Source organism: Somniosus microcephalus, chromosome 8, assembly GCF_052327205.1.
Source record: "Somniosus microcephalus isolate GS21.2 chromosome 8, FLI_Smic_1.0, whole genome shotgun sequence".
Lineage (NCBI taxonomy): Eukaryota > Metazoa > Chordata > Chondrichthyes > Squaliformes > Somniosidae > Somniosus > Somniosus microcephalus.
In genome coordinates, this window is record NC_140994.1 from 17,540,852 (window position 1) to 17,556,428 (window position 15,577).

At 43.0% G+C, this 15,577-nt stretch overlaps 1 protein-coding gene across 1 annotated transcript in view; it reads left to right on the forward strand.

Moving 5' to 3' along the window:
• The window catches only part of LOC147113347 (alpha-centractin), a 55,477-nt gene extending 49,314 nt beyond the window's left edge, over nucleotides 1-6,163 (forward strand). Inside the window, exons 9-11 of the mRNA XM_085994303.1 lie at nucleotides 1,331-1,392; nucleotides 2,917-2,957; nucleotides 4,321-6,163. Coding sequence (XP_085850429.1) covers nucleotides 1,331-1,392; nucleotides 2,917-2,957; nucleotides 4,321-4,423 — 206 coding nt within the window. The 3' untranslated portion in view covers nucleotides 4,424-6,163. The remainder of the gene's footprint in view (nucleotides 1-1,330; nucleotides 1,393-2,916; nucleotides 2,958-4,320) is intronic.
• The last annotated feature ends 9,414 nt before the right edge of the window (nucleotides 6,164-15,577 follow it).

A 15,577-nucleotide genomic window follows, 5' to 3' on the forward strand; every position in this document is an offset into this window, starting at 1 on the left:
CATCTCTCACATACTCACACACACTTACACTCACACTCACACACTCACACACACAGGTTATTAGTGGAAACTGGTGAACCATTGAAGTTCCACTGGAACAAGGAGCGCACTGACCAACTGTTCAGTGTGGCAGAAGGGCTTTCTTTATGTTGTGTTTCTTTCAGATTTTCTTTGGTGTTTTATTCTCAAGCTGACAGAAGATTTGAAAATGTATGGGATGTAAGGAGAGCCAAGTATAAAAAGCTTTCCCACTCCTGAACAGCCAATAAGTGCACTTCTCTCACGTTAATATTTACGGTCCCGATGAGTAGAACAGGTGTTTTATATGTCCGCTATGCATAGCTCAGTGGGCAGCACTCTCTGTGTGAGAAGGTTGTGGGTTCAAGCCTTGCTCCAAAGACAATGAACACATAATCTAGGTTGACACTCCAGTGCAGTACAGAGAGAGTGCAGCAGTGTTGGAGGTGCTGTCTTTCAGAAGAGATGTCTGCTCTCTCAGCTGGACGTAAAAGATCCCATGGCACTATTTCGAAGAAGAGCAGGGGAGTTCTCCCCGGTGTCCTGGCCAACATTTATCCCTCAACTATCATCACTAAAACGGATTATCTGGTCGTTATCACATTGCTATTGGTGGGACCTTGCTGTGTGCAAATTGGCTGCCCGTTTCCTACATTATAACAATGACTACACTTCAAAAGTACTTCACTGACTGTAAAGTGCTTTGGGACATCCTGAGATTCTGAAAGACACTATATAAATGCAAGTTCTTTCTTTTCAACAACAGTTGGGTATCGTACCAACTAGTATCTTCCTATAGATCATCAGGATTTGGGCAGGATCTAGATGGCAGCACTGATCTTTTAATCTTGTGGAGCATGTAGCACAGCCCTGAACTAAAGCATTTGGACCATCAAGCACTAATCTGTACCAGCACAGATGAAACAATTCCATCTCAATTGTTTAAGAATCAATGTTAAGGGTTGTTGGCACAATTAAAACAATGAGGCAGGTTTCCATTTGAGTGAAAACAAATCACTTGCCCCACTTATGGGGGCAGTGGCCATTTTATTTTTTTGATGTTGGGATCTCTTCCACCTGTTTAGTGGATTATGGTCAAGCTGAGATCTGAAGCGGGTCTGGATCTATTTGGAATTCCACAATTTGCAACATTTAATTTCCAAAACAAAGATTTAATTCGGCCCAGTCACCGTGCAAATCCAACATCTGTTTGGAAAAATCTAATGAGGACTGATGCATGTGATACAGTGCTTTATTTTCCCCCTGCCTTCCTTGCCAACTGCTTTTAATTTCTATGTTTTTTTAACCACAGGATTTGGTGATCGACTGCTGAGTGAAGTAAAGAAATTGGCTCCAAAAGATATAAAAATAAAGGTATTGTTACATGTTCTCACACTCTTATGTTAGCATTCAACCGCCTTCCTCCTTTGGTTCACAACAACACACTTCGAGTAAGCACGAGACACTTGATGGTGGAGTATACGGAACAGACGTTATTGATGCCTGGTTTGAGTGATCGGCCCAACTAGACATGAGAGTGGCTTTCGGTTTCTCTTATCTTTCGAGCCCTCTGAAGATCTGTTGAAAACCATGCTCCTTTATATATCAACAGTTGTCTATTCCAGAGCTATTCCTCTCAAAGAAGACTTCCTGACGTAACTGTTCTTAACCCTTTGAAGAATAAGCTTTATTAACCTTTATCTTTCTATACTATAGTTAATGGATCCATCTACCTATGTTTATTACCCTAGCCACTAAAGTTATACCGTAATCACTCATGGCTGACATCATTACTGTCACTTATTTCCTTGCACAAGCATTTCTTGTGTTTAACACTCTGACACTAAAAGCAGGAGACAAGCCATGCTTAACTCTCACGACACTTCAGAGTAATGTTCCCTATATGTTGTGCGGCCGTGTAGCTCTCTGCCGGTCTCGTGCAGCCCGGGACCAGCTTTTCCTATGTTAAAGTTCGCACATGCGCGAACCTGTGTAATGGGCCGTGCAGCCCCTTCAAGGGGCTGCGCACCCACAAAATAAATGACGGGGAACATTGCTTCAAAGCCATTCTGTTTATATTGGAAAGCCTGTCGCTCCAAGATACAAGGAAGTTCAATATACAACCCTCCAGGATGTCCAACATAAACACACATATACCTCCACATATGTACATTCTCATGCACGCACATCTAATTTTTTTGATTTTTTTTTTCTGCACATTGGAAGAGGATTAGGTAATTCAGCCCCTCGAGCCTGTTCCATTCAATTAGATCATGTCTGATCTGTACATACTTTTTTTTTAAACTGAATTCAAACTGCCATGGTGGGATTTGAACTTGTGTTCTCTGGCATACAAGTAATAAGTCCAGTAATACAAGTAATAAGTCCAGTAATACAAGTAATAAGTCCAGTAATACAAGCACTTCACTACCATACACCCTACATTTAAACAAACACACATTCATGGACATGGGCGCGCACACCCCCCCAGGTGTTCTCGTTTTTAGATTCAGTACAAAGATCGAAACAGTCGCAAATGTACAAATTAAGAATATAGCTTTCTTTTAAATTAAGCTTTTAAATATTTAATTTCCAGAGTATTTAAAATCTGATGAATATAGGATTCTAGAATTGTAAGTGGTGGTACAGTATCCTTATACCATTATTCCATTATTAAAGATTGTATTTTTAGAATAGTTTCCAGCAAATTATTAAAAATAAAGAAATGTTTTAGAGCACTAAAAGACTTGTAGCAGTTTGCTGCTATAATTATTTTTTCTGAAAGATTCTCTTCCCCCGCCCAGAAAATAAACATTACAAGTTAAACCTTGCAGATATTGTGTAAGCATGTGAGGTACAATGAAATAGTTTATCCTTTGTGTATGTGTTTCATCACAGATCTCTGCTCCTCAGGAGAGGCTATACTCCACATGGATAGGGTAAGTGCTCATTTGTGGATCATAACATGCACTGTCCCTGCTTAAAATGTGTTACAGCAAAATATAGGGCACGGTGTTCTTGGGCAAAGTAAAGTTTTTGTTAGTATAGGGTTTCATTGTGCAGCCAATGAAGGCTGTTGGCTCCATCTTTTTATAACGTTGTGGTATTTATCACGGTCGATGCAGTTGTTGGCTGATTTATGGGAGAGGAGTATGCAGATTCTTCAACACATTTAATGGCCATTTCCTTTCTTCATAATAGCCTTAATCCCCAAACATGTCTTCATGCTCCGGTTCGCTTGCCTTGCTTACCTCATTCGTACCGCACGTCACAGAACAAGCCCCCAAAAATATAATTCATCTTGTCCATCTAGTACTGTATAAAGCATGCCGTAATGTCATTTATATAAAAATCAGTGGGGTGTTTGATTATTATGAAAACACCGAGCTGTATCACACCCACTGCTCTGGCTTTGCTTTGAAGAGATATTGGGGGTAATTTTAACCCCCAAAAATGTGTGAAAGTCTCAAACTCAACCCCATCCTGCCTCCAACCCGCCCACTTCAGGTTTTAATGGAGACGAGATGGGGGCGGGCAACCAGCTCTCTCCCAGGAGGCGGGTTGGTCATTTAAATATAATGAGGCTGCGTGCCTCACATTTAATCTCTATTTTAAATTTCACCCTGGCCGTCTGGGTTTCCCAGGCCTCGGCAAACCCGGCAGCTAAAGGGAGGTGAGGGCTGCTGGATCCAGCAGGTAAGTGCCTTTCAGGTGCCTTTCCACTTACTGCTGGAACCAGCTTTCCGGCTTTCACCTCCCCCCGCCAGCCGCCGAACCAAATCTTCCACCAACCTGACCCGATCTCCCCTCCGACAAGGGCTTTGGTCTTCCCAATATTAATTGGAGGAAATTTCTGCTCATCAGGACTGGATGTTGGACAAGCAGCATGACAAATCAGAGACAGTGGAGGGGTCGAGAGAGAGATGGTGGTGAGGTAGAGCTGGGTGTCGTCAGCGTACATGTGGAACTTAACGTTGTGTTTATGGATGATGTTGCTGAGGGGGAGTATGTAGATGAGAAATCGGAGGAGACCAAGATCATTGGGGGACTCCAGAAGTAATGGTGCGGGAGCAGGAAGAGAAGCCATTGCAGGTGATTCTCTGGCTATGACTGGCTAGATAAGAATGGAACCAGGCGAGGGCAGTCCCACCCAGCTGGATGATTAGAAATTAAAAATTGAGCAAAGAATCCCTGCACATTTTTTAAAATGTAATGCAAAAAAGTACTTAAAGGGTAAATCAGTAAGCAGTGAAGGATACTTTTGTGTTGATGTGTTCTTTCAATATCTGATCATTTTTACAGAGGTTCTATTTTGGCATCACTTGACACATTTAAGAAAATGTGGGTGTCCAAGAAGGAGTACGAGGAAGATGGGGCCAGAGCAATCCACAGGAAGACATTCTAAAGCACTTGGCAGAGTCGGTCCATACACAAACGCACTCTGATGTAAGCCTTGCTTGTCTGGGTATGGTGTATGCCTGTGAGAAGGTGAATGCGTGTAAATGAGAGCACAGAGGAGATACAAAGACTGGTTTTGGGACGCACGTGATCAAAATAAGAGAGGTTTTGGTCATTTTCACTTTCTCCCTGCCCTCCTCCTCCCCCCCCCCCCCCCCCACCCACTTTACTCTTCCCTCCTCCCATTGTGTTGTCATTCATTGTTAACATTTGTGTTGTAGGAGTCCAGCTATATACACTCAAATATGCCAAGTGTATTTGGCCACGTCCACTGTCTGTATAATTTCTTTGAAGCGTTGATCATAAGACAGAGTAAGAAGTGAGAGGAAATGAAAGCTGAGTCAGTGGAGTGGATGATAAAAGTGTGGTATGAATGGTCATTTTTAACAGGCTTTGGTTTCTATTGCTTTTGAGACTGGTAAGGGATTTATAACCTATTGTGTGTAGACAAATTGCACGTCCCGATGTTCCTGAGTTTAAAAAAAGATATATATCAGCAGAGCTCTGTATGAATATATATATATCCCCGTGCTTTTCGTCCGTGTCTAGTAACACTAACATATACTGGCTTGTGTGCCCACTAGATGAGGTACTTACCCCTGCAGGCTGCAAGCATTTTGTGATATTTAGTCCAGTGTTAATGGAGAGAACGAACCAACAGGAAAAACCCCATCAGACAAAAAACCCAGATTTGTGGTAAAGTTGTGCGGCATGTAATATAATTTTTTTAAGTTATTTTTCTTCTGTAAATGTTTTAAGCTAAGCCAATACAAACAGGTCAGAAATCCCAGCTTAAACATTGGTTGCCGCATGCAAGAAATGCAACATATTAAAAAATAAAATGTGTCGGTAATAATAGGCAAGAAGTAAATGCAACGCGGCTTAAAGCCGATCACAAATAAGTGTCATTCAATCATTCAGATTGCCACCCCGGTCATATTGTACGCAACTCTGGTTTGCTACCTATTGGTTCTAGGGAAGGAATGCAAATGATGGTTCTGGCTGCAATTGTTTTAAGTATTTATTTACCAACCATTGTCACTGCATGGGTGGGGGGAAAAAAGGATATTGCAATTTGAGTTGATCAGAATCAGGAACAAAATTCAAACCTATGCCGGAGAGCCTTCCTGTTAAAAACACTCTCATAATGTTTAGCACGAAAGAAACAAAAAAAAGTGTTTTATTTTAAAATGAAAAGCTGATGTTTAAGCCTCGGAACTGTTTGTAGTGTCACTTGTATCACTACAGTCAAGTGGTAATACATGATGTTGTAAGTGCCAGTCATTTTTTAACAGTGCAGTTGTTAATGTCGACTGTAATGAAGGGAGCTGCTGTCATGCTACTGAACACGTTCTGCTCGGAGTATATAAGACACAGTAGAACAGGGTCTTCCTTTTTATTATTTAGAGTTCATTTGAATGATAGACAAAATAGTTTAAAAATTTTTACCTAAGCACATATGTCTTGGCAAGTGACCAAAATTGACTGAGAACACCACTGGCATTAGCTTGTCACGGCTGCTGTAGATCTAGATCTCCTGTATGACGATGAAGAGTTTGAATAGGTCCGTTCCAACTGTAGCTTTTACTACGTTATCCAATGTTTTACCATGCAGAAGTATTGCGAACTGTGCTGCCAGGTGATGCCACTGTACTTGAAAACCTTAAAATAAAACTGTTCAAAAGCACTTGTGATTGCTTCTTTATCAGCAAATCAGTGACCAGGAGATCGGTACTCCCAAGCATAAAAGAGCAGGCTAAAAGATATGTTGCCACGCCAAGCGTTATTTGGATGTAGAATGCTTTACCACTGGTGGCTATTGGATTAGAGTCGATCATAGCATATGAAAAAGAATGAACAAACTTGCATTTATGTAGCACCTTTCAAGTCCCCCAGAACGTCCCAAAGCACTTTCATAGCCAGTGAATTTTGAAGCGTGGTCACTGCGATGCAAGCCAACAAGGTAACCAATTTGGGCACAGGAAGATTCCACAAACAATACAGGGTAAAATACCAGATAATCTGTTTTTGGTGATGTTGGTTGAAGGATGAATGTTGGCCTGGACTACAGAAGAATTTTTTTTTACATCCACCTGAACAGGAAGGCAGGGACTCTGTTTAATGTCTCCTCTGAACGGCGACACTGCTGAAAATGTAGCATTCTCCATATTTCACTGAAGCATCAGCTCGAAGAAAGATATTTTGCTGAAATGAAAGTCCACAGCGATTAAACCAAGTAAGTTCCAGCAAGAGAGCTAGCATCCCATGGGTACAATGCGATGAATGGCCTCCTTCCTGTACCAAAATTCCTATGATTCAGGTTGTATTGTAACCCATCCCTTACTATCCAGCCAAGGCCATGAACGTAAACTTAACAGAAAATGCTCAGCAGGTCAGTCAGTGTCTGAAAGAGAAAATTAGATTAATGGTGCCGGGGCATCCCTTCATCAAAATCCAACTCAATAAATACGCTCTGTCAAATTTTGAGTGTTCCCAATATTTAATCAATATTACTAACCTTTCTGGTTTTATATTTAGAGCTGTGGTTTGTGTTGGCAATTTTTGTGTGTGCTGCTTTGTGTTTTTTTGCACTTCTATTGGGTTCTCAAGAAAGTGTATTTGTATTTTATAACCTATTATACATGCAGGTTTTTTGCACTTTACTTTTCTAATTGTCTACTCTTAATTCAAAGTTGCTTAATTCAAATTATCTGTATTTAATTTTTAGCACTAAATTCTCTCTTTGCTGTGTTATTTACATAATTTAAATTAAATTATTGTACATTTTTAGAATTTGTGATCTTAAACAGACAAACTAGTTTTCCCCTCAACAGTGGTTGACTCTACAGTGGATTCCCCTCTAGTGGTTGACACGGCCCTTGACCGTGTCCGTTCTATCTCCCGCACTTCTGCCCTCACCCCTGCCCCTCCCTCCCGGAACCACGATAAGAGTTCCCCTTGTCCTCACCTTTCACCCCACCAGCCTCCACATTCAACGGATCATCCTCTGCCATTTCCGCCACCTCCAGCGTGATCCCACCACCAAACGCATCTTCCCCTCGCCTTCCTTTTCAGCATTCCGTAGGGACCGCTCCCTCCGTGACACCCTAGTCCACTCCTCTATCACCCCCAGCACCCCTTCCCCTTCACCCGGCACCATCCCGTGCAAGCGCAGGAGATGCAACACATGCCCTTATACATCCCCCCTTCCCACTGTCCAGGGCCCCAAACACCCCTTCCAGGTGAAACAGCGATTTACTTGTACTTCTTGCAATTTAGTGTACTGTATTCGCTGCTCACGATGCGGTCTCCTCTACATTGGGGAGACCAAACGCAGATTGGGCGACCGCTTTGCGGAACACCTCCGTTCAGTCCGTAAGGGTGACCCCGAGCTTCCGGTCGCCTGTCACTTTAATTCACTGCTCCATTCCCACTCAGACCTCACCGTCCTCGGCCTCTTGCATTGTTCCACTGAAGCTCAGCGTAAGCTCGAGGAACAGCACCTCATCTTTCGATTAGGCACTTTACAGCCCTCTGGACTCAACATAGAGCTCAACAATTTCAGATCATAACCTCGGCCCCTATCACATATATATTTTTTATCCGCACTTTTTGTTTGTGTTTTTTTTCTTCTCTCCCACCGGGCAGCTGTCTTTCATTCTGCCAGCGCAATTTCACACTTCATCTCGAGCCATCCTTTGTTTCTTAACCTGTCCCATTACCATCTCTTGCCTTGAATGTCTCTTAACTTCTCCTGCCTTCCAGCCTATCACAGACCTCCCCTTTTGTTCTTTCATCCCATTTCCCAGCCCCTAAACTTGCTTTTAAATCTGTTCCATTTCCTGCTTTTTTTCCAGTTCTGACGAAAGGTCTTCGACCTGAAACGTTAACTCTGTTTCTCTCTCCACGGATGCTGCCTGGCCTGCTGAGTTTTTCCAGTGTTTTCTGTTGTTAAACCAGTTTTTACCTTGGAAGTAGGCAGCTTCCCTCGAGAGTCCCTTTATGCTTATTAGAAAAAGCCATCATGACAATCACTCCCCTGGTTATGTACAATACATTGAGCGTTAGGTGGTACAATACTGTTTGTTACAGAACACCATATCCTCTGACTGTGCAATGCCACAGGAGATCCACTAGTAAATACAAAACCCTTCTGCCGATACTGTCAAAATAATCTTGTTGGATCAATTTGGGGAGGGGTGAAGTGTATTTTTGTTCTGCAGTTTTCTCCCCTCCCCATTCTGCTTTGAAAAGGTATTGACTTCCCTAATGGTGACCCTTGCACACTGGAACCTTGCTCAAGTGGCCATTATTCAGGTATGAGCATTGCCGTTGAGTATCAGCAGGATGTCTAAGGACAAAATCACAGGGGAGCCTGATCCGGTCTTCGCCTGATGTCTTATCCGTGCAACTCTGCTGTACAGCAATCAGGAACAGAAACCTTAGTTGATTTTTTTCCTTCTTCCCTAACCTGGGAGTACTGCAGCGAATTGTAGCACCTCTACTTCTGGCTGGTTTGTCACCAGCTAACTCAGCACAGATTGGGCAATCGATCCTGGGGCCTTACATGGCTCAGAAGGCCTATCTGAGCTGTTTGATTGGGATGTGGGTTATTACCCATCCCTAGTTGCCCTTGAGAAGGTGGTGGTGAGCCGCCTTCTTGAACTGCTGCAGCCTGTGTGGTGAAGGTACTCCTACAGTGCGGTTAGGTAGGGAGTTTTGGGATCTTGACCCAGCGACGATGAAGGATCGGCGATATACTTCTAAGGCAGGATGGTGTGTGACTTGGAGGTGATGGTGTTGCCATGCGCCTGCTGCCCTTGTCCTTCTAGGTGGAAGAGGTCGTGGGTTTGGGAGGTGCTGCAGTGCATCTGTTGAGCAGGCTCATGGGCTATATGTGTTAAAAACAAATAACTTGCATTTGTTTTGCTGAAATGAAAGTCCACAGCGATTAAATCAATTAAGTGTAAAATGTGTTTATAGACAGAGAGGGGAATCATATTATCCACTGCATGTGGGGTTTCCAACCATCCAGAATTGGCCTCGAGTTTCCAGGAATTGAAGATTAATCTCCTGCACACTGCTGTGAGCAAACCCAGGAGAAAAATCACAGGGGCATTAATAGTGTTTTTTGAACTTTCATTTTTTAGTTATAAAAATATTGGAGATGGGGGGGCAAAAAGGCTGTGTCACTGTCAGGATTAATCCAATTGATTAACAGAGTCTGTTCCCTTTCCAATTGGCCAAGAGAAGGCAGTGCACCTGAAGGATGGACCAATGGCAGGGGCAGGGTGATTCAGCAGGAGTTGGCTGATCTCAGTCTGAGTCACAGTAGAGGCACAATTGGCCTTCGTACTCCTGCTCTAGCGCGGAGAAAAATCAGCCACTATTACCACTCCTTAGCACCACCACTCCTGCAGGTAAATCCAGAAGTGTGGATTTTGGGTGACTACGCAAACAGCCTGTGAGCAGATGCAGTCTGGGCTCCAGCTAGAGGAGTGAGCACTTGGGCAAGGCATTAGAAAGCCATTAGTGGTTGTGAAACTGTACTCCAACATCCACCAGCACTTTCACAAGGAGGGGAGAAAACTGGAGCATAAAAGAATTGATTTCCCTCACAGATACCATGTCAGAACAAAAAGCCAATAATCCCCTACTGAAAGAGACAGGATTTTGTACATTTCTCTCTGGTTTCCATTCTTCTATTGGTGATTGGGGGAGGAAGAGTTAAAACAATACATCTAGGAATTGATCATGTATATTATGGTGTAAATTTAGCCTATCAGTACATCTATTAAACTTCAAAATGTTCAAATCCAAGAGTGATTGGCTTAAACAAACATACTCCTTTCTCCCCAGAGTTTGAATCCAGTCTACGCTAATGGCAGGAACACCTCCTCTCACTGTTGGTGAAATGAGTTTGGTGTCTCAACCCAGTTCATATGAATGAACATCACCGAACTGCCCCATATTCAGCACTATTAACACACATTTCACCGTCAAAGAAGCCAAATGGACAGCAGACATTCTGCAAAACCGTACATACTGTGGTAGCGCAACTTATGGCGGAATAAGTGTGATGGAATAAGGCCATAAAATGGCATAGATTGAATTTGGATCAGGCATTCTAACACTCCATGTGCACCACACTGCACTTAATTTTTCAATTTTAATTGTGAAGGAAGAGTTTGATTTAGGACTAATGGAGAACATTATGAAAATAACTTTCCAGTTCACTAACTGTTTGCCTGCATTGTTTAACACAAATATTTTACTGGGGCACAAGTTTTAAAAATGACCTCCCTTATGCAAACTAGCTACTGATTAGTTGACCAACTTTCCAGGATGTATACACAGCATCCTATTATCAGTAGAGCCTGATTTGATTCCAGCTATTTGCTTTTACAGGAACACAGTAAAAGGGTGACAAATCCAACAGCAGCACACAATACATTTAGTGGGCTAGGCAGATGAGGAAGGTGTCCAGCTCAGTCCCTGGTCTGTGCAGAGTTCACTCTCAGCCAAAACAGAGGTGGGTACGTTACAGTTGAGTTCCAATCTTCACGCTTGGCTGGGGAGGAAGGGACGGCAAGGCAGGAGGAAAATGGCCACGATTCTCTGAGTTTGGCTCAGTTGTTAGCACTCTTGCCTCCAAGGCAGAATGTTGTGGGTTGAAGTTTCACTCCAGGACTTGAGCACATAATCTAGGTGGATATTTCAGTGGCAACAGAGAGAATGTTGCATTGTTGAAGGGGCTATGCCTTGGATGAGACAATAAACCTGGAGTATTGTTGAGTTCTAGGCACCACACTGTAGCAAGGATATCGAGGACTTGCGGGGGTGTAGAGATTTACTAGGGATGAGGAACTTCAGTTATGTGGAAAGACTAGAAAAGGTGGAATTGTTCTCCTTAGAGCAGAAAAGGTACAGGGAGATTTAATAGAGGTGATCAAAATTATGACGGGTACAGGAAACTTGCTGGTATCCGGCACTGAGGGGACCGAGCTGGTGCCGGTTGATCAACACTGCCGGAGAAACGAGCGCTAATGTTAAAACATACGGAGCTTCTGAGCTCCGTCTGAAGCAACAAACCCTGTTGCTTAGCAACAGTTTCAAAACAGCGCCGGCCGCCGGCCCGGTTTGGCCTCCCGCTCCCGACTTCGGCCGCAACGGCCAGCTGCAGTGCCGGGTAAACGCGCTGACGTCATCACGTGACCGCCCTAAGCACGGGCAAACGCGATGACGTCATGATGCAAGTCACGTGACGCCCCAAGCGTGGGAAACGCGAGCAACGCGATGAAGTCATCGCACAAACCTCCAGACTGCCGAGTCAGTTCTCGTGGCGTCCCCGCTGGGGAAAGACCTGTTCCACAGCTCTCCAACATCTATCTCCGTTGTCTGCTGTATTTAATCGAATTCAACATTAAAAACCAGTTTGTTGTTTTTCCGAGTTGAACTCCGTTATTGGTTAGGTATACGACAATACCTACAATAGAATCATAGAAAGTTACAGCATGGAAGGAGGCCATTTCGGCCCATCGTGTCCGCGCCGGCCAACAAAGAGCTATCCAGCCTAATCCCTCTTCCCAGCTCTTGGGATGCTGTAACCTGCAGGGCTACGGACCAAGTGCACATCCAAGTACTTTTTTAAATGTGGTTAGGGTTCCTGCCTCTACCACCCTTTCAGGCGGTGAGATCCAGACCCCCACAACCCTCGTGAAGAAATTTCCCCTCAAATCCCCTCTAAACCTTCCACCAATTACTTAAAATTTGTGCCCCCTGGTTTTTGACCCCTCTGCTAAGGGAAATTGATCCTTTCTATCCACTTTATCTATGCCCCTCAATTTTATACACCTCAATAAAAGGTCTCCCCTCAGCCTCCTCTGTTCCAAGGAAAACAAACCCAGCCTATCCAGTCTTTCCTCAGAGCTATGATTCTTTACTCCCGGCGACATCCTTGTAAATCTCCTCTGCACCCTCTCTAGTGCAATCACATCTTTCCTATAATGTGGTGACCAGAACTGCACACAGTACTCTAGCTGAGGCCTAATTAGTGTTTTATACAGTTGAAGCATAACCCCCCCCGCTCTTGTATTCTATGCCTCGGCTAATAAAGGCAAGCATTCCGTATGCCTTCTACAATACAATACAAATCGCTTTATTGGCATGATAAGGTACATCTTATGTTGCCAAAGCATCTACCTGGCCTGCTACCTTCAGGGATCTGTGGACATGCACTCCAAGGTCCCTTTGTTCCTCTACACTACTCAGTGTCCTACCATTTAATGTGTATTCCCTTTCCTTGTTAGCCCTCCCCAAATGAATTACCTCACACTTCTCCGGATTGAATTCCATTTGCCACTGTTCTGCCCACCTGACCAATTTATTGGTATCTTCCTGCAGTCTACAGCTTCCTTCTTCAATATCAACCACACAGCCAATTTTAGTATCATCTGCAAACTTCTTAATCATATCCCCTATATTCAAGTCTAGATCATTGATATATACCACAAAAAGCAAGGGACCGAGTACTGAGCCCTGCGGAACCTCACTGGAAACAGCCTTCCAGTCACAAAAACACCCATCAACCATTACCCTCTGCTTCCCGTCTCTGAGCCAGTTTTGAATCCAACTTGACACTTTGCCCTGGATCCCATGAGCTTTTAACTTCGTGACCAGTCTGCCATGTGGAACCTTATCAAAAGCCTTGCTAAAGTCCATATAAACTACATCAAACGCACTACCCTCATTACCTCCTCAAAAAATTCAATCAAGTTTGTTAGACACTACCTTCCCTTAACAAATCTGTGCTGACTATCCTTGATTAATCAGTGTCTTTCTAAATGAAGATTTATCCTGTCCTTCAGAATTCTTTTCAATAGTTTTCCCACCACCGAGGGTAGGCTGACTGGCCTGAAATTACTCGGTTTATCCCTTTCTCCCTTTTTAAACAAGGGCACCACATTAGCACTCCTCCAGCACCACACCTGAAGCCAAAGAGGATTGAAAAATGGTCAGTGCCTCTGCTATTTCCTAATTTGCTTCGCTTAACAGCCTGGGATACATTTCATCCGGGCCCTACCAACGTCTCCCACCTCCACACACAGATTACCCTCATGATCTCTCATAGGCCCTACCCTTTAGTTATCCTCTTAATATATTTATAAAACATCTTTGGGTTTTCTTTGATTTTACTTGCCTAGAATTTTTCATGCTCTCTTTGCTTTCCTAATATCCTTTTTAATTTCACCCCTGCACTTTCTGTATTCCTCTAAAGATTCTGGAGTATTTAGCCCTCGGTATCTGTCATACACCTCCCTTTTTTTCTTTATCCTACCGTGTATGTCCCTAGACATCCAGGGAGCTCTAGATTGGTTAGTCCCACCGTTTTTCTTTACGGGCACATATTTGGTCGAAACCCTCCCATTGCTCTGACACCAATTTACCTTCAAGTAACGGTTTCCTGTCCACTATGGCTAAATCCCCTCTGAGCTTAGCAAAATTTGCTTTTCCCCAATTTATAATTTTTATTCCTGGTCTATCCTTGTCCGTTTCCATAACTACCTTAAATCTAACAGAATTATGGTCACGAGCACCAAAATGCTCCCCCACTGATACATCTTCCACCTGCCCAGCTTCATTCCCTAAAACTAAGTCCAGAACCACCCCCTCCCTTGTTGGGCTTGCTACATACGGGCTAAAAAAGTTCTTCTGGATGCATTTTAGGAATTCCGCACCCTCTGTACCCTTCACACTAATTTTATCCCAGTTAATATTGGGGTAGTTGAAATCCCCTATTACTGCCCTATAGTTTTTGCACCTCAGAAATTGGTCTACATATTTGTTCTTCTATCTCCCTCTCACTGTTTGGGGGTCTGTAGTACACTCCCAGCAGTGTGATCGCCCCTTTTTTGTTTCTCAATTCGACTCTCATGGCCTCGTTTGATGATCCCTCCAACATATCATCCCTCCTCACAGCTGTAATAGTTTCTTTAATCAATACCGTGACCCCCCTCCTTTTTTACCTCCCTCTCTATCCCGTCTGAAAATCCTGTAACCAGGAATGTGGAGCTGCCATACCTGCCCCTCTTTCAGCCACGTCTCTGTAATAGCTATAATATCATAGTCCCAAGTATAAATACAAGTTGTTTATTTTTCCTGATTTCTATCCAGTGTAATCTACTGGAAAGTGCATGTGTGTGGATATCAGGCAAAGGCCAGCTCAGACTTCGAGTACGTACCTCCAATAGTCAAATAGGCTGCCATAAATCAGCAAACAGGTTCAGCCATGGGCAGGTTACAGCAGAGGTCAGTGTGTGGAAATCACTGCCGGGGGGAGGGGGGGAGGAAATAGATTCTGAAAAGTAGCTTCATAAATAATTTCACTAAATGCAATTTTCTTCATGGCGCACAAAAAAAACTAACATTTTAAGATTTTTTTAAAAATCCAAAGTATCTTAAATTTAGGGAGGAAGAGAACAAGTTTAATTCACAGTCTTTTTCTCTGCACTGCTATCACCGTACATTAAAATATTGTGAGCAGAATAGAAATGGCACAAAATCAGATTAAGCCAGTGAGAAACTACTGCAGAATCACATTCAAATTCTTAACTTAGCTAATTCAACCACATAAGGCAAAGGTTTGATGAGAGATCCCACCTGAAACATCAACCTCTCTCTTCAGATGCGGATTGACCCGTTTATTAATTTTTTTTTTTTTTTTAAATGATACACACCAAGCAGATTTAAATGTTTTAAAACAAACAAGCCTTTATTTTGTTGCTTGCCAAATGACTAATAATAATCGTTCAAAGGGCTTTATAATACTGTAAGGAACATTTAATATATAATGAAAGTTACTGGCTTGCTGCAACTTAAAAGCAAATCAATGACCATTTCACAAAAGTCTTCATCTCATTCCTCAACACTGAAACATAATTAAATATTCTAGGATTACAAGAGGGTAGAGAGATATCTGGATTGTGTGTCACAATCAAACAGCGGTTTCCTTTAAAAGCAGTACCTTCGAGCAAGTGTGTACAGAGATGTAAAGCAATGTTTCTGTTGCAATCCATGGGAAGGAACTTCTGGTCAGGAGGCT